At 45.3% G+C, this 18,006-nt stretch overlaps 3 protein-coding genes across 5 annotated transcripts; 1 reads left to right on the forward strand and 2 right to left on the reverse strand.

Annotated features, from left to right (window-relative positions):
* Window positions 1-343: 343 nt before the first annotated feature.
* cd164l2 (CD164 sialomucin-like 2) lies at window positions 344-5,776 on the reverse strand. 3 transcript variants are annotated; one of them, XR_015103749.1, is made up of 11 exons: window positions 5,687-5,776; window positions 5,523-5,585; window positions 4,798-4,957; window positions 3,697-4,724; window positions 3,301-3,396; window positions 3,129-3,215; window positions 2,895-2,987; window positions 1,477-1,512; window positions 1,227-1,380; window positions 545-687; window positions 344-449 (listed from the first exon to the last, which is right to left on the reverse strand). XR_015103749.1 is itself a non-coding variant. In XM_086136908.1 (10 exons), the coding sequence occupies exons 5-10, from the start codon at window positions 3,383-3,385 to the stop codon at window positions 672-674; spliced, it is 471 nt and encodes a 156-aa protein (XP_085993034.1). In that variant the 5' UTR covers window positions 3,386-3,396; window positions 3,697-4,724; window positions 4,798-4,957; window positions 5,523-5,585; window positions 5,687-5,776; the 3' UTR covers window positions 344-671. The 3 variants fall into 3 exon arrangements, 2 of the variants coding, with proteins under 2 accessions (XP_085993034.1, XP_085993035.1); XM_086136908.1 differs by having other exon boundaries at window positions 344-687; XM_086136909.1 differs by lacking the exon at window positions 5,523-5,585 and having other exon boundaries at window positions 344-687; window positions 5,687-5,767.
* A 123-nt stretch (window positions 5,777-5,899) lies between these two features.
* Window positions 5,900-8,733, forward strand: gpr3 (G protein-coupled receptor 3). Its single transcript, XM_086137580.1, has 2 exons — window positions 5,900-6,099; window positions 7,344-8,733. Exon 2 carries the CDS (start codon window positions 7,367-7,369, stop codon window positions 8,354-8,356), a length of 990 nt encoding a protein of 329 aa, XP_085993706.1. The 5' UTR covers window positions 5,900-6,099; window positions 7,344-7,366; the 3' UTR covers window positions 8,357-8,733.
* Window positions 8,734-10,327: 1,594 nt separating this feature from the next.
* wasf2 (WASP family member 2) lies at window positions 10,328-17,884 on the reverse strand. The gene is made up of 9 exons (XM_086137449.1): window positions 17,766-17,884; window positions 16,263-16,438; window positions 16,053-16,187; window positions 15,152-15,305; window positions 14,229-14,346; window positions 13,326-13,447; window positions 12,565-12,702; window positions 11,495-11,943; window positions 10,328-10,980 (listed from the first exon to the last, which is right to left on the reverse strand). Exons 2-9 carry the CDS (start codon window positions 16,393-16,395, stop codon window positions 10,823-10,825), a joined length of 1,407 nt encoding a protein of 468 aa, XP_085993575.1. The 5' UTR covers window positions 16,396-16,438; window positions 17,766-17,884; the 3' UTR covers window positions 10,328-10,822.
* Window positions 17,885-18,006: the final 122 nt, after the last annotated feature.

Consider the following 18,006-nt stretch of genomic DNA (forward strand, 5'->3'; position numbering starts at 1 on the left):
AAATAGCACTCGTGTCGTGGTCATTTCCTTCTCTGCGGACTGCTTCTCATTTTCCCGCTCATTTTTAAATGGCGCAGCGCACTAAAGGGTCCGACTAGAATGTTAAATCAGGCACTTTGGTTCCACCTTTCGCGTCGGCGACTCGGCACGACTGCGTAATCTGCGCTCGGAGGGGGGGCCACAGGGGGGGGCCAGAATCGGTGCTACAGGGGCACTGGCCCCCGTTGCCCCCCCCCCCCCCCAGAACCGCCACTGTTAACAACTCATATTATTCACTAGCAATTCTTCCTGTTTGGATCATGTTGAGGGAACACCTAAAAAGGAAGCAGAAAGTACACGTTCCTTGCGCATCTCCTAACTTTATTACAGTAACGACACGAAAACAAATAACTCACCGTCGTTACGATTAGCATGTTAGTACACATGAGAGTTCTTCATGTCGGGTGTATCTATAGAAAAAAAAAATCCGCTCTAAACACAATTCACCACAAAAACACACACAAATGATAAGAGGTGAGGAGAAGTGATTTGCTTCCAGTCCTACTTGAAGAGAGAGAGGGGGGAGAAGGGGATCGATCATGGCGACCAGTCGTAAAAAATGCGATGTCTTGTCGTCATCATTCCCGTGAGTCACTCTTCCTTTCGTCATCCTTCCTCGCCGCTCGGTCACCTTACTGAGGCTGCTCTCTGTGGATGGACGCACGCACGCGGATGATGCAAATTGAACATCAGGTGGACAAAAGTATGGGGACAAAATGTCCTCATATTTTTGTCCATCAACAATGAGTGAGCGAGTCGCTAATGCGACAAAAATTCATTTTCTATGGTTATTATTATGCCATAATTTTATGCCGTTATTGAGCCGCTGGTGTAATCTCTCTCCCTCACACACACACACACACACACACACACACACACACACACACACACACACACACACACACACACACACACACACACACACACCTATTTAAAGGCTAGTTGTCATGTTGGACCGACATGACTAGAGCACCACTATTCCTTATATGGTCACCAGAGGCCGCTGTTTAGCACACTTTTGCCGCATTTACTGTGTTTATATATTAATCTTCAAGAGTAGGTGTTGCATTAAATTTACCGGGTTTCCACTCTAAACTGTACTAAAATGTATTCATTTCACTAAATCACCGGTTTATCGATTTCTCGCAAACAGAAAATAGTCAGAAGAATATGTTGGGGTGTCTCACATGGGGTCGTAGTCACTTTGCTCTTTGGACTTGAGGAAGCGCATAGCGAGCACGCCGCCGGCCTGCAGGCAGAGGACCAGCACCACGCCGCCGATGAAGCTGGACAAGTTGAAGCGGGTAGGCGAAAGCTGGGGCCGCGCTTTGCCTCCCGCGCCTGCAAACATTCGAGAGATGGGCTCACTGTAATTATGTAAGTTGGGAGGCCTGGACGCAAGACCGGAGGGGATGACATGATGCAAACTCTATTTACCCGAGTCACCGCCTCCTTCAGCCACTGTCTCCACCACTGCAAAAAAAACAAAAAAACCCACAATTAGTATGTGTGTGCGTCATTGCTGGATTAGCAATTCCCCATTGTAATGAATACCGATAGCCAAATGTAATAAAAGAAGTGAATAAAGTGAAATGACTCATCACAAAACGTCACATTAGTTAGAGTCTAACTAATGTGACGTTAGTGAACTGGGTTGCTCTAACTGTTAGAGCAACCGAGTTTATTTTATAATAATAATAATTCCTATATAATAATAATACAATATATAATAATATAATAATTCCTTTTGTGCACTGCCAATTTCTCCTCTCTGCTCGTGACTCTTTGTGACTGGTAGCAACTTCTTCTCGCAATTCATCTCGCCCGCTAGCAAGGTCTCCAACTCTTGCTGTCAGCAAGCAACTTTTCCAATTACCGTAGCTAGAACCGCTTCATGTTCACGAGAACCTCCTCCTGTCCATTCTTCCAATTAGTAAATGCCTTTGAATCTCCGGTCCGCTAGCAACTCTTTACTATTTGCTAGTAAGTCATCCTGTCCATTCTAGGAACGCTTCCAAAACATTAGCAACATTTCATGTCCATTGCTAATTCTTTCTGTTCGCTAGCTACTTTTCCTGGTAGCAATTCCTACTGTTCGCTAACATTTCTTCCTGTCCACTCTAAATTCGTCCTGCTAGCAACAATTGCTATACACCAGCAACGCCTCCAATTTGTCCCGTCTTAAAACTTGTCCTGTCTACGAGCAACTTTTACAGTATGCTAGCAAATCTCCCTCTCGGCTATCAACTCTCCTGGCTCGCTATATCCTGTCCACTAGCAACACCTCAGAACAGTGGTTCTTAACCTGGGTTGGTTTGAACTTTAGGGTTTCAGTGACTCGGTCACAGGGGTTCAACGGAGCCTCTGCCATGGAGGTTAAGACGCACCCGACTCAACATGTCAATTAGTTATGATGCACCCGCTTGGCCATCGCTGGCTGCAGATGATCACATGATATTGCTCGTCCAATCAGTGCTGCGGGAAATTTTGTTCTCTTAGTAGTCAACGTGTGATTGTCGTGATACTATGTCGTAAAATTAAAAAAATTTATACTTAAGTGTTGAAATTTTATTTACTTTTTTATGTTTTTAACAAATGCGTTTTGTATGTCTTGAATTTATCAAATATTTTTGTTTTTCACAAATGAACGGTTCGGTGAATGTGCATTTGAACTGGTTGGGTTCGGTACCTCTAACAAGGTAAAGAACCACTGCCTCGGAAGCTTTCTATCCGCAAGCAAGTCTTCCATTACGTGAGTGATGCTTCCATTGTTTAGTTTGCATTAACCCTTTCATGCCCTTTGTAACCTGATAACATGGTAAGCTGTCCTGCACCATCAAGCGGCGGCGTTGTACCCGTGCAGAGCTCTGACACCCTTGCCCAGCTGCAGTTCCTGGAGTTGTCGGCCGCGTTGCCCTCGTCCGTCACGCACACGCCAGTGTCGTTACCTGAGAGTGACAAGATCACTTCAACGTCTTTGTGTGTGTGTGCGTTGTGGAATGCTGAATAATTCACAGGCTACAAAGCACAGCGGCTCACGTTACAGTCCCTGCCACGGTAGAATTATTGTCAAGATGTGCGTGTTTTACCATCAGGGCACAGCCTCCATACGCAGCCGGTCAGGTTGAGCATGGATTTGCCAACGCAGAGGTCACATGACTGAGCTTGACTACAATCTTAAAGGAAGGACAAGAGCTGTCAATCAAGTGAAGTAACACTTGATGGACAGATCGTCAATAAAGTCAGAATAACGACTGTTACCCGTGTCGGAGTGCACGCAGGAGGTCACCGCCAGCAGCAACAACATCAGCGTGCAGAACATCATTTTCATGGAGAGAATCGGCATTCCGGACCAAACTATAGTGACAAACAGAAAACAAAACAAAAAAATATATATATCAAAAAGACAACAACACAAAAAAAATGTATAAATATTCGTCCGGGAGGCTGAGTGCTGAAGAGCGATGTGACAATGGCAACAAGAGAACAGAAAGAGTGTGTGTGTGTGTGTGGGTTGGGGGGGGGGGGGTGCATGTGTAATGTGAGCCAAATTTGGTCACTAGGCAACCATACCAATACCCACCTCAGGTCACCTGAAAGAAGATCACACACACGCACACAGTGAAGTTGTAAATAAAATTTTGTGACATAAAATACCTGTAGCTGCCTGGTGGTCCAGTGGTTAGCGCGTCGACCTGACAGTGCAGAGGTACCGGGTTCAATTCCAGCTCTGGCCTCCCTGCGTGGAGTTGGCATGTTCTCCCCGGGCCTGCGTGGGTTTTCTCCGGGTACTCCGGTCTCCTCCCACATTCCAAAAACATGCGTGGCAGGCTGATCGAACACTCTAAATTGTCCCTAGTTGTGAGTGTGCGTGCGGGTGGTTGTTCGTCTCTGTGTGCCCTGCGATTGGCTGGCAACCGGTTCAGGGAGTCCCCCGCCTGCAGCCCGAAGACAGCTGGGATAGGCACCAGCACCCCCCACGACCCTTGTAAGGATAAGCGGATTGGAAAATGAATGAATGAATGAAAATATCTATAGTCGATTTATCATAGATGGTCGATGATCTAGAACAGATGTCTCCAAGGGATGGTAGAGCGAGAGTACCGACAGCCAAATCCAGAATAGTAAATCAGAATTTGGTCAATCTACAGTAGAACAGCATGGGACTAGATTAAAGATTGCAAAATCTATAATTCATAGCTCTGGAATACAAATATCAAGGATATATTGATCCAGGGTCGAAGCGCAGCTTGAAAACGTTTGTCTGAATAGAACAGACAGATGGAGGCCATCTCGAGGCTGGGTCGGGAAATAGCTCTTAGAATAAATGCAAAATAGAGAGAGTTGCAGAATAGACGACTCTTCAAAAGATTGAGATGAAAAGGTTAACTATGGCAAGATAGTTCTAATATTGATAGCTCCAGACTTGAACAATCTCGGGGTGGATGGCTCAAGAATAAATTAAAGGTACAGAAATCTCAAAGTGATACTCGTCAACTATGGGGGAGGAAAGCTACACCGGATGTAGAGTACAGTACGTGGATGCTCCAGGCCAAGTGGTTTTAGCTTGTTTGGTGGGCGGTTAACTCTGCCGCTGCTGTGACTCATCTATATCTCACACTTGCAGACTTGCAGTGTTTCATTTTGGTGTCACGACACGCCACCAACACCCACCTCTGTCACATCTGGAAAAAAAAATCAATTCACAATGCAGTCATTTGCATACGTGAGTGAAGGTGATTTGGGAGAGTCACGCACCGACGACGTCACCTCACAGGCAGGAATTGTCCTTATATGGTCGTGATTCCCTTCCACGCCGTAGCCCCGCCCACTGGTGATGCCGGCACCCACGTTCGCCGTCAAGCCGGGGAAGCCTCTCTGCCTTTCTCATATTTCTTCCGTGACCTTGGACTTCACGCTAATAAAACACAATGCATACATTCATCAATGAGAATGTTTAATTCGCAGGATTTTTTGGGGGGGACGTGTATGCCCGCTAGAGGGAAGCAAAAGTACACTTTAAGTGTAGCAGATAAACAGGTGACCTTAGAAAATGTTGCATAATTCCCAAAATGAAATGATTTTTATGGAGTAGTGCAAAACCGATGAGCGTCGAGCTGGAGTAGACCAGTACACTGGCCACTTCATTAGGATGGGATCGCCAGCAGAAGCAAGAGTGGTCTCAAACCATTTTCCCTTGACAGCGACAAGATTCACTTGTGAACATATCACGTATATTAAAATGATTTAAATACAGTTAAAATTATTTTTTGTCTCGTTCTATTGAAATAACATCACAAACACAATCACACACATCTATAGGGCACATTATTTAAATACATGCTTTGATTTAAAAAAAAAAGTGCACTAGCTGCATGATATCGAGAGCTGTCACTAATATTTTGACCTGCTGGCCTGTTCAACAAATACGTCATTATTTTCATCATCAAAAATAAAACCCGTTAAGGTGATGCCAGGTGTACCTAATGAAGTGGCCGTCGAATGCACCCATGAGTCATTACTGCGTTTCAGGACCGTGGACAGTACTAGGACAAAAAAAAAGTGTAGGGTGGTGGGGGCGAGGGGGGATTGGAGAGTGGTCTCAATTAGAAAGGACAAATTCTTTACGCGCGTGGACATTACTTACCAAAAAGGAGCACAACAATGGCGGTGGACCGCAGTGGGCGTGTCTTCATCGATGCCGCATTTTTCTGAATGAAATTACTCCACATTCACATCCCCTTCACCCACTCCCCCTCTCCCGCATCCTCGCCTCCTGATTGGTAGGCGTCCCCTGGCTGTGACGTCACGGCCGCGCTGTTGTGGATAGCGCGAGCGGAGCTTCAGCATCCATTCTTGCTTTGGAGCAACCACAAGAAGGGGGAAAAAGATTTTCGTCCGCTGGAACAGAGCGGGACTACCGAGCCGATCTCCCCGACCGGAAGTGCACGAAGGACGGAGAGAGAGAAAGAAGAAAAAGGAGTTGGCTTCATTGCACCCTTTTGGATCTTTACATTAGAAACGTCAGCAAAAGAGGAAATCAAACCATTTTTTCACGAGGTAAATTATTAATATTATATATCTACTGTATATAGACATACGTATCTATTCATATCAATACACATTTTATTTACTAGATCTTTTACGTATACACACACACACACAGATATATCCATATAGACATATGTTTTAGATTATTCATTCACAGTGGCACACAGGTTATACAACAAGGGGTGCAATACGCCCCCCCACCCAGCATCCTATCATGAACACCGCACGTCACCCCCTAATTTGGACTTCATAATAAAATAATCATAATCCATGCATGATGGGATGATTGACTTGCACTATAACCGAGTCTGCGCACAACTGCAAGATCGACCTAATTGGCAGTGGGGAGGCACGTTGGAATGTGCGTGTGTTCATGGGCCGAACACTGTGTCTGGACATTTGTGGGAGGGGGGGCAACACTCCCGAGCACTTCATCACACAAGCAATAACACAAGTTTGGACTGGAAATACAGCTTCAGAGGCTTCTGGTATTTTGCCTGCGGGGAAACGGAAAATTCTATTAGGATTGGGTTTTCGGTTAGGCACCTCGAAATTTGGACCCAAGTCTTGATTTTCAGAAAACAAGGGGGGCTGGGAACATGTATACTGTATGTATGATTTTAACTGACTCGGGCAATTGCTATTAGGCTAATAAAATTCAGTACTGCATTTTTAAATTGGTGGGCGTGAGGGCGACACGGGGGCGGGGGGCTGCATCTGGACATACATTCTAAAGCTTTTGTCGATCTGGAAGGATGGTGATGATGGGTTTTTGGTGGTTTGGGGGGGACCCCATCGAGGCATTGGGGGGTGGGGTTGAGACAAGATCTGGAAGGACAACCTGGATCAAGGAAGAAAATAAGACATCTTCAAAAGCCTGAACCTGGAACATAATCCCAGATCTGGGGGGGGGGGGGGAAGAAAAAAAAACTTTGACCAGGGAAAACATCCTGAAACTAGAAAACAATCCTAGATCTGGGGGAGAAATCCTGGATCTTTGTATTTTAAGATGAAGGTTCTATGGATCCAGGATTTACTTTGGCCCAATTTCTGACTAGTGAAAATACATTTCTGCAGATCCAATTTTCATGCGTTTTTCCTTTCCATCATGTGTGACAGAAACCATTCCAGGTAATTTTTGGTGTAGTTCTGCCCAAAAAAAATAAATAAAAAAAAGATAATATCCTTGATGGAGGTACCAGGAACAGTGACGAGAGTGTAAATGAAAGTAAAAGTAATTTTCATTTCCTCAGGTTTGAGTGGTGGTCTGGCAGGCATGAGACTGAATGCGTCCGAGCTGCCGTGGGAGGAGTCTTCGGGCGCGGACGCCTTACTGGCATTGGACCACCAAGGGGGCAATGCGCCTGTTCAGGAAACCCCGGCCCTGACAGCGTGGGGCGTGGCCCTGTGCGTTTCGGGAACCGTCATCACTGCGGAGAACGCCCTGGTGGTTACAACCATCCTGGCCACGCCATCTTTGCGTGCGCCCGTCTTCCTGCTTCTGGCCAGCCTGGGGTTGGCCGACCTCCTGGCGGGCGTGGCTCTGGTGACCCACTTCCTGTTCCTGTTCTGCCTGGCGCCCAGCGATTGGTCCGAGCTGGTGACGTCGGGGCTTCTGGTGACTTCGTTGACCGCCTCGCTGTGCAGTCTGATGGGCGTGGCGCTGGACCGCTACCTCTCGCTGAGCCACGCCCTCACTTACGGCTCAGGACAATCTCGCCGGCGTGCCGCCCTGCTGCTGCTCCTGGTGTGGGCGGGCGCCTGCGTCATGGGCGCGGGCCCCGCCATGGGGTGGAACTGCCTGGACGAGCGAGCTTCGTGCTCAGTTGCGCCTCCCCTCACTAGGACGTACCTGTCGCTGCTGTGCGGCGGCTTCCTGGTAGTGGTCGCGGTCACCCTTCAGCTGTACGCCGGCATCTGCCGGGTGGCGCGGCGCCATGCCCACGCCATCGCCACTCAGAGGCACTTCCTGCCTTCCAGCCAGTCGTTTGCCAACAAGCACGGCGGGGGGCGGGGGTTTTCCCGGTTGGTGCTGGTTCTAGGAGTTTTCGTGGGCTGTTGGATGCCTTTCTCATTGTGGGGGTTGCTGGGCGACGCGTCCAGTCCGCCGCTGTACACCTACGCCACACTGGTGCCCGCCACCTTTAGCTCCCTCCTGAACCCGCTACTCTACAGCCTGAGGAACAAAGACATACGCAAGGTTCTGCTGGATGCCTGCTGCCCACGCAGGCAAACTGCCCAACTGCACTGCCCCGTGGATGTGTAAGGGCCCCGCGTCAACTCGATCATGAGGAACTCTTGGACGCAATCAGAGATCTGAGGACAAGAAATTGTAAAATCCGGGGGAGAAAACTCCCCGGTTTGGGGTAAGGAGAGTCCTCGTTCTAGGACAGTGGAAATTCTGGATCTGAGGGGGAGAAAAATTATGAATGTGAGGAGGCAGGCGTGAAGCATGAGCTGGGTAAAAAAAAAAAAAAAAATCGTAAATCTGGTAAAATTTCAAATAAAAGAAAAAAAAAGATGGGTCTTTGGAAAATATTTACCGACAATCCCGTTTTCTTTTTTTTTCCCCCGATGGAGGCAATCTGTATCTGGTGATAAAATCCTTACTGTTGCTTTAGGGAAAATAAATGCTAAATCTTGTGGGGATAGTACCTGCCATATTGTTTTGGAGGATAACATGCCACAGTTGCCTGTTTCTGTGCGATATTGAGAGTCACTCAGAACGTTTACCTCATTGAAGACAAAAGGAAGATTTTTTTTTTTTTAAAGTGCACTTTTCTTTCATTTTCTCTTCTCCCAGCTGGATTATTTGAGAAAAGGGTTTCGTGGTACAATTAATTCCATAGCAACTTCACGGCGTAGTTAAATTTGACCTTTTGCTGAAATCTGAAAGGCAACAACAACTCGCATTCTGGTATTTTCCACCCAGCCAAATTTGATGACTGAAAGCCAAATCCAGCGACATGTTGACTTTTTCCATTCCCTAAGGAACTGAAAATTAGTCAAGGAAAAGCCATAATTTTAGTGTCAATGCAGGATTTCACTGTCATGTTGTTTTTCTCATGACAAAATTCAGACCTATGCAGGGGTTGGATACCCCCATCCAAATAAGCATTGTTTGGTCTTGGAAGAGGTCCACACTGTTGAAAATGAATACATTTGTTATGTTGAACATATCAGAGTCAAATCTGGAGAGGAATGAAGTGAGGAGGGTTGGGGGGGGGGGGGTCTCTGCCAAAACACCACAATCTATGCCAGACATGCGCTAAACACAAAGTAGCGCTTGGAGCGTGAAATCTTTCAAACCCCCACCACCACCTCTCCTTTACATGAATGCAGCACTTTTCTTTTTTGGAACCAGGACGTGAAGTCCTCCCTCCCTCATCGTCCTCATCAGAACGTTCTGAACTGTCCTGGCCAGCGGCCATCTTGGAGGAACTCCCACTACTACCAGACTTGTTTCTGCCTCCTGCCTGCCTACACTCAGCCCTGTTGTAGCGACGCAGGATAATGCCGAGTCAAAACAATCAGCCAGCCGCCGCTCGTAAATAAAAGCTGATGCAAATGACATTTGTGCGGTCATGCAGCGAACGGGGGGGGGGGGGGGGGGGGGGGGGGGTAAAAGTCATGTTGAGTTAATTGAATCCAAAGGCTGACTAATACCAATAACAATGTAATGTACTTGAATTGTGTGTTCCGATGTTCCAGATGGACAGCTCAGATTCTATTTTGCACATGCTCCCCCTTCCTTTCAAGGCACTTTTTCAGCCATTGGGACCGTGTGTTGCACAATCTTTTTGTCAAATGAATATTTATACTGATGTATAATAAATGTTTTGGAGTTTTTTTTTCTCCCTACTGAATGATGTCAGCATTCTTCCTTCGGGGGATCGTCGACGCTTTTAGCACGCGGGGAAGTGCTCGAGGTTGCATTAAAGCTGTTGGATTCATATGATGGGAGATATATTCTTGAAATTGTATGGGACTTAATCGCGAATTTACAAAAGATTAATAGAAAAAGCTATGTGGGTTTTATGATAAAGAGTCATCCTTGCTAGATGAAGATCCATCCATTATCGGATGTAATTTTTAAAAAATGTAAATATATGACCGTCTAGATTAAAATGATTAGACAATTTTTTTTAGCAGATCTCCCTCCCGCGAAAACAACCATCTGTTACATTTCGGAAAAAGTAAGTCAGGCATGTTAGACATCACAATATGAGACAGGGGAATAAATTCAAAATTTATTATAATTGTTTTTTTAACGAGATAATTTTTTGTTGACAGTCTTTGGGAGCGTGAATAAATGAAAACTACATCATCCCTTTGGAAAAGCGAGTTGCATGTGAATACACAGACACAAAATTGAATTTACATATTAAATGGGAAAAAAAAAGGCACTTGAGAATCAGGTGGTCCCCACCATTTTGTCAATTGGCCAATTCCATGTCGAGTCGTGCATTTGTGTTCTGCTTGTGACTTCCACTTTGTGTCGCACTTAGAACTGCTGTATAATATTACACTTATAATAATCCCCCCGAAAAAAAGGGGGAGGTTCTTAAAGACGATGTGTTGATTCGAGAGGACACACCGCCGTTATGGCAGGAATGAAAATCAGTGAGATAAATAGAAACAAGTGAAGGAATGTGATTGAGACTCGGTGGACTTTTTCCTTCTGTGCTAACCTGAAGGCAATGGCGGCAAAGATGGGCGGAGGAAGGCACCGTCACTCGGACCACTCGTCGTCGTCGAACTCGGACGAGTCGTCCTCGCTGTCACTGCACTCCACGGCGATGCGCCGCGACAAGATGGCGGCCACGTCGTTGCCGAAGTGATTTTGTTTCTCCTGCTCCCGCTGCGCCTCCACCTTGCGCAGGTTGAAGCCTGGAAAACAGCATTGCAACTTAGGGAAAACGGCAGCTGTGACAAATTTCAATTTCACTCTTCTAATATTAGTTGTAACTTTTACGAGGTAGACAAATACAACCACAAAAATTAAAAGCTAAAACCCGACCTGTAATCTTGCAAAATACATCTCATCTAAAAATTGAAAAGTCCCACTTGAAAAATAAATATTAAAAAAAAAAAATCTCTGAATACTATATCAAATATTTTCAATAAAATATACTTTTTTTCTTTCACAAGACAAACGTGACTTTTTACCTTGGAGAAAACCAAATCTTTTTCATCATCATAGTTATATTGTCTTATATAATCTTATATTGCGACTTTTCTTGAAGAAGAAAAAACTAAATATTTATATCTGTACTATACGATATTTTTGGGGGAAAAAAAAAAGATTTATTCTTTAACATGTAACTTTGTTCTTGTTCTTTTTTTTTTTTCTTCCCCACAGCGCATTGAGCCAATCAGAAGTGAGGACGCCTTCGCGCCTTACCTTGTCTGATGGCCTGCAGCAGGTCGCTGCGGGCGTCGCCCTCGGGGGCGGGCTGGTGTTTGGGTGCCGCGTTGGCCGCTGCTGGCGCAGCGGCGGGAGGAGGAGGGGGGGCGGCAGCGTTGAAGGACGGCGGTGGTGGTCCGGGGGGAGGGGGCGGCGGCGGAGGGGGAGGAGGGCCCCCGCTCGTGACCATGGGGGGCGGTGGAGGAGGGCCCATGCCTGGGGCGGGCGGCGAGAGGAAGGCGCCCGAGGGAGGTGCGGGAGGGCCGTCGAAGCCGTCGGGAGGCGGGGGTGCCCCGAAATCCGACAGCGGGGGTGGAGGAGGAGGGGCGGGGGGAGGGGAGAGGTGGGGGCGAGAGTTGGACGGAGGGGAAGCCACGGGAGGAGCTGGCGGCGGGTGGCTGGGGCTGAGGATGCTGATGCGCTTCTGGTTGCCGCCGTCGCCGTACCTGTACACGACAATGTACTGTATAAACGCAGTTCTTTTTTCCAACCAAGAAAAATTATTTCTATACTTTTTCCATTATAAGCACTTATGGCATGGACAACGCAAGTGAAAAAAAAAAAATTCTTCCGCAAGTGTTTGCTATAAAGTGTGCACACCCTCACATCACTGGGAACGTGGGTGTGTTCAGAATGAACTAACCACTTTCCAAATCAGGTTAAACGGGAGTCGTCGCGCACCTGCTACCATTTAAAGTGCCTCTGGTTAACCCTAATTAAACTTCAGCTGTTCTATTAGGCTTTTTTTTCCCTGACTTTTTTTTTGCCTTGAGTTCCTTAGCTCTAGAAAGTTAGATAAGCTCAGAATGAACCAATCATATTCAAAGTCATTTTTAAAAGAACTCAGTACACACCTGCAACGCTTTCAAGTGCCTCAGATCACCAAAAAATAAACTTCAGATGTTCTACCTTTTTTCCCCACTTTTATTTTGCTTTACTGTAGTTATTAATAAGATAGTCGTAAGTTATTCGGTTATACTTAGTTGGATACAGTTACAAGCTACGGAGCTTAAATGTGAACGCAGCCATATCCCCAATTGTGTTTCGCGACCCAAAGGACAACTTACGACATGTCGGGGGGCGGCGGAGGCAGAAAGTCATCGGTGCCGGGCGGTGGCAGCGGATCGTACGCGTAGGAGCCCGTGCTCAAATCCAGGCCCTCGTCGCCAGATCCCAGACTGCCGTTCAGACCCTCCAAGGAGCTCCTGGAACGCAACACAGGACCATTCATTGACTTGTGCTTCATGACCTCTACCAGGGAGCTTGAATTTTTTTACCCTGTTTTTCAGAGCAGGATAACTTCCCCCTGTCATAAGATTGACTTTTTTGTTACAACCTCAGGGAAATTTTTAATTTTTTTCTCCCCAAAATAATTTGAGTTATTCTTGAAAAAGTTTTTATGTGAGAAAATCTAAACTTTATCTTGAAAAATCAAGATTTAAACTGCAGCAATTGAAATAGTGAAAATGTGCACTTAACTCTGACTAGGTTGTATAAAATAAGTTCCGTCCACGTTTCCCCCCAAAAAACACAGAGTTGTTTATTCCATTTGTAAGCACTTTAAATGCCACATTTAATGGCCAAGTGTCATTTATTTAAGGATAATGACGGCCTCTATTATGGAACATGAAATACCATAACTTGTCATTCCTTTGGTCAGTCTGTTCAAAACAAGACGCCACCCTCCAAAATGCACACTAGTCGTCCGCCTCGTGATTGTGGCGCTCACATGGCCAGGAAGGGAAAAAAGCAAACAAAATGGCCGCGCTTGTTTGCGTACAGATGGACTGATAAGACAAATCTGCTAATGAGTGTCATTTCCGCTTACATCATCTCGTTCTTGGGAACCACAAATTCTTCGCCCATCTTGCGGCGTTCCCACTCCTCCTTCCTGGTTTTGATCTTACGCGGGTTGAGGGTCCGCTGGTTCAGGTGGTCTTTCTTCTCCTTCTGCTCGACACAGTTGAGGAATTGGGTTTTAACCAGTAGTCAAGTATATATTGCTGCAATTTTTTTTGGGGGGGGGGGGGGGGGGTAGATGAGCAGTTTGAAAAAAGATTCAATGCAAATGGATTGTACTTTAAAATGAAATACAACTGAACTGTGTTTAACAAATGTACTGTACTGGGTTATTATTTTTTTTTTTTTTAAATGTGCAGTTTGAAAGTGTCATTGAGTGATTTTTGGTGTACCACTAGATGCTGATGTATCACTAATTGCTGCAAGGGTGTTCAAGTATATATGAAGTGACGAACATGTATACAGGAGGTAACTTTGACGCGAGTAAACCTCCGACCTGTTTATGATCATCGGTTATTAAACAGACTCAAAGAATGTCGAAGGACATCGCGTCAGAGTGTCCTGAAGTTGAACCATTTTGGAAAATCCTCCATTGGCGATTCTCATTCTCAATATTGCGATTTAATATGGGATTTTTTTTTAAGGGTCCTCTTCTCTCATTGAAATGATAAATGTATGCACTACTTTACAAAATTCCCTCATGAATGTTGTTTTCTTTTGCTGTCTTGTATTTTTTTGCTTAAAAGTTTGACGACCGCTGCTCTAGATTTAGTTTTTTTCTTTTAATACTGTTTCGATAAGCAAGGCATGAGTTCGAACGGGCTCCTTGTAAGCGGACGTAATTACAGCTATTTGGTGAACTGTGCCGTCAAATGAGGCGACTGCCGGCGCTGTTTGAGGGAAATTGCGGGATGTGGTGCGCGCCTCTCACTCTGTGCTTTCGTTTCTCCTTCATGATGTCTTTGGTGTCTTGCAGCATCTTCTCCTTCCACAGGTCAAAGAAGTAGGAGGGATCCGTGTAAAATTTGAGGGCCTCCCTTCCATCATCGCTGTGTCATATTCGGGAAGAGAACATAATGGGAGACCTTAGAACATGCTGGCAAATAGATAAATAATAAACACATTTTGTGATTTAAAAAAAAAAAGTCATGTTCTCATATAGTATAGCATAGTAGAAATATAGTGTGAACAAAATGCAGATTTTTGAAATTTGCTTATTACAATGAATTTCCCCTGTTAAATTTTGACTTTAATCTCATAATGTTGGAATGTTTTCTTGGGGAAAAAAATGCTGGTAAAACTTGTTTTCTTCAAGATAGTATTTTTTTTTTCCCTTTGGGAATTTTTTTTGGACATTTTTCTTAGGTAGGTGGGGGTGAGAGGGGTACTTTTTTTGCCTTTAAATCCACGTTAAAACTACCCCCTACCCCACCTGACAGGTCTTTCAAAGCATTTTTTAAATTTTCAAAAAGCAGTTTCTTCCAATGCACATTCTTTTAGGAAGCTACTTTTTATTGAATTGAATACAACTTTATTGTCACACATACAGCACAGATTTTAATTTGTTTTTAAAATGTATTTTAGTGATATGTGTGTAAATGCTTTTAAATGTTGTAGTTCCCATTACGTGAAGCCCGTCGAGTTTGCCTTGTGCATGAAATGCACGGTAGAAATGACGCTACCGTGCCAAAGCAACATTCTTTTTCTTTTTTTTTTTGTAAATACCAATTTATTGTTGCTACATTCTCTATGGGCTAAAATATCCATCCGTCCATCCATCCATCCAATTTCTCTGATTCTATAAATTATATTCGATAGATAATGCAGAGTGGAGGCCGGTCAAGTGCGACGTACCGGTATGGGCTGAGGTAGTTGAGCGGCGGAGGCGGGTCACACGTGATGTAGGTGTACTGCACGGGCATGGGCAGCGAGGGCCGTGTGAACATCTGTTGGTCCTGAATCACGCTGCTGCGGAATGCCTTGCGAGTGGTGATGGCCTGCAAAGAAACTGGGCCACACAGACACACACACATGCCCCGTTGTTGCCATTTGATCCTTTCAGGTCCTTGTCTCCTTAAGCCCACTCAGTGGTGAGCAATTCTGAGTATTCGCAAAGGCAAAAACACTCGCAATTGTTCGCCACTCAGCGTAGGGGCTTTATCAAATCTTTTCACAACGTTTGTAACTAAGGGGCCAAATGCTAGTTCCAGGTGACGCCATTATCGTAAAAATGCTTCAATACTGACCGCGACATTTTGCTGCCAGGTTGAAATCTGCACATAAATGTAACGTTCCGCACCTTGACTGCTTTCAATTACGCAGAGATCTTTGAAACATGCGGAAAATTCCACGATCTGCGATTCCTGTATCAGTGCCTCCTGGCGTTCAGACTGACAATAAATGCCTTGCGTGACGGGTTATGTTTCGGTGAAATGTGTGGCTTCAAAATGATTTGGGATGTTAAAATGATGACAAGTTTTTAGTCTAGAGCATGTTATATATATGAGTAAAAAAAAATACCATGTTCACAAAGGAAGGAAGAAAAAAACATTTTCAAGTCGCAGTGCTTGGTTTTAAAAGTAAATATTATACAATATACTGATATGGTGCGCTGTTTTCAATGACATGCAATGTCATTTACATGCTGGAGAACCCCCCCCAGCTTTGTTGAAAGATGACAATATGTCAGTCATTCAACATTTTTTGGGGTTTTTTTGAAGTGATGCTTTTGAATTCATTCTATCTCCCCGCTTACCTTCTTCTTCTTTGGGGTCCAGCTGGGTGACTTTCAACTGCAGACTCTCCACTCGATCCCCGAGCGCCTCCAACCGGATGGAGAAGTCTCTGGCCTCCTTCATCAGACCCCTGAACACATCCTCAGCTTCCTTGCCTGCCGACATATATGAACACATTCATATTGATGCCTTTTTATATTCCCGCCAGGGCACACGGCAGGCACACTCACTGAGACAGCCGAGCTGGCGGATGACGGCGGCCAGGCTGTTGTTGGAGACGCATTCCAGCTCGCTGCGGATGCTCTTCGGGATGGGCTGGCGGCACACGTACCGTGGCTCGATGTTCCTGGTAACCAGAGGCATGGCGGTGGAGGAGGCTTGGCCAGTCAGAGAGGGGGGCCAAACCCTGAGAAGAACAACGGGAGGGGAATAATCAATAAAGCCATGTATTTTTTCACTTTGTATTCGGGCTCCTTTGCTTATTTTCGTGCACGTCCAAATTTAGAGTTAGGCGCCTTCAGTTTCATAAGTTTCATGTCGATTTTCGAGTAAACTTCAACTGGGACTGACAAACAGCCTAAAGCAAGCATGTTGACACTCTTGTTTGGAGAACTGTGAGGGAAAGAGTAAAAACATGCGCTGGGGAATATGGGGGGAAAAGTATATTTTAACAGGCCAAAGTTGTGTTTTAATAAGTTGAAATGTGTTCACAGCACGTGAGAGGGGTAAAACTATAGTAATACCGTATATTGTCTCTAAAAAGCTAAATTTCAGCTTTTGTGGGTGGCCTTACTTGCATGTGAACTGTAGTCACCAGATATAAATAAACTCTGCCAGACAGTGTAAAGCAGAAGCAAAACTCACTGTTTCTTCTCGTCACCAGTTTCGATGGTGAACAATTTTGAGTTACAGTGACAAAAATGTACACTTTCAACGCAAGATTGTCTATTTTCTAGGGCTTTGCAATTAATCGATTTAATTTTTATGTCAGTTCAAGGCGCAAGGCTTACACTAACACCGTGGCTGTGAACAGAGAGTAGTGAGCACAGTCAGTGCTGCGAACTTAGCGAATTGGTCATTGACAGTTGCTTTTTCTATAAGCAGGATTTTAGCATAAGATCAAATTCCTCTGGCCTACGCTAGGTACATTCATGCACCAAATGACAGAATGTCAGTGCAGTGACTTTCAAGTTCAGCTTCCTTTGCCCCGTTTGGGTTGCCTAATTATAAGCTTTTCATGGGGCCCCACAGTCATTTTTTTTTCGAACAAATTCTTTCAACTTTTTTATTCCCCTGTGTGGCTGTCATGGGTTTGCGTCGGGTATTTTCCATGTGTGTGGAATGCTATATTTTTTCATATTTGTTTAACCGTGGTATAACTCCGAACGAATGTTGTTTCAGAGGGGCCATGTAGTCTCTTGCCGCGCCCCACTTGCTACCCCGCGATGGAAATGACATATTGGACATGTTCTGACTTTTACAAAGCACACCCAGGGCCCCGAACCACCCCGGAAAAGTAGTTCCGCTGCGTTATTTTGAAAATAAAAATGTACGAAGAGCGCCAATTGAGACGAAGCTAACTCAAACTAGCTAGAATGCAACTTGGCTTCTTGGCCTGCTTGTCAAGAGCAGGAAGTGACTTGGACACGAACTCTTGTTTCGAACAAAACCAGCCAAACGGTCGTTCGTTTTTCACGACAAAAAGCCGTGTCGTGGCTTTATTATTGGCTTACCGTCACTGCGGAGCTCCCTCTTTAGCTGTCGCGTTTGTCCAACTTGAAAAGTTTTCCACTCGAAGCGGTTAGTGAGTTAAGCGAACGCTGACGGGAAAAGCAGTCAAGCGGGCGAAGGCAAGGTCCCGAATTTGCCGGCTCGGGATTGGCTAAACGGTCGTGATCCTGACAGCTGATTGGCTGAGGTGGCTGTCACGGGCGGAGGTGGTTGACACTTGGCTTACGCTGACGTAACTCCACC

The sequence above is a fragment of the Hippocampus guttulatus genome, chromosome 18 (genome assembly GCF_054856545.1).
Source record: "Hippocampus guttulatus isolate MCC_2025c chromosome 18, RoL_Hgut_1.0, whole genome shotgun sequence".
NCBI classification, from domain to species: Eukaryota; Metazoa; Chordata; class Actinopteri; order Syngnathiformes; family Syngnathidae; genus Hippocampus; species Hippocampus guttulatus.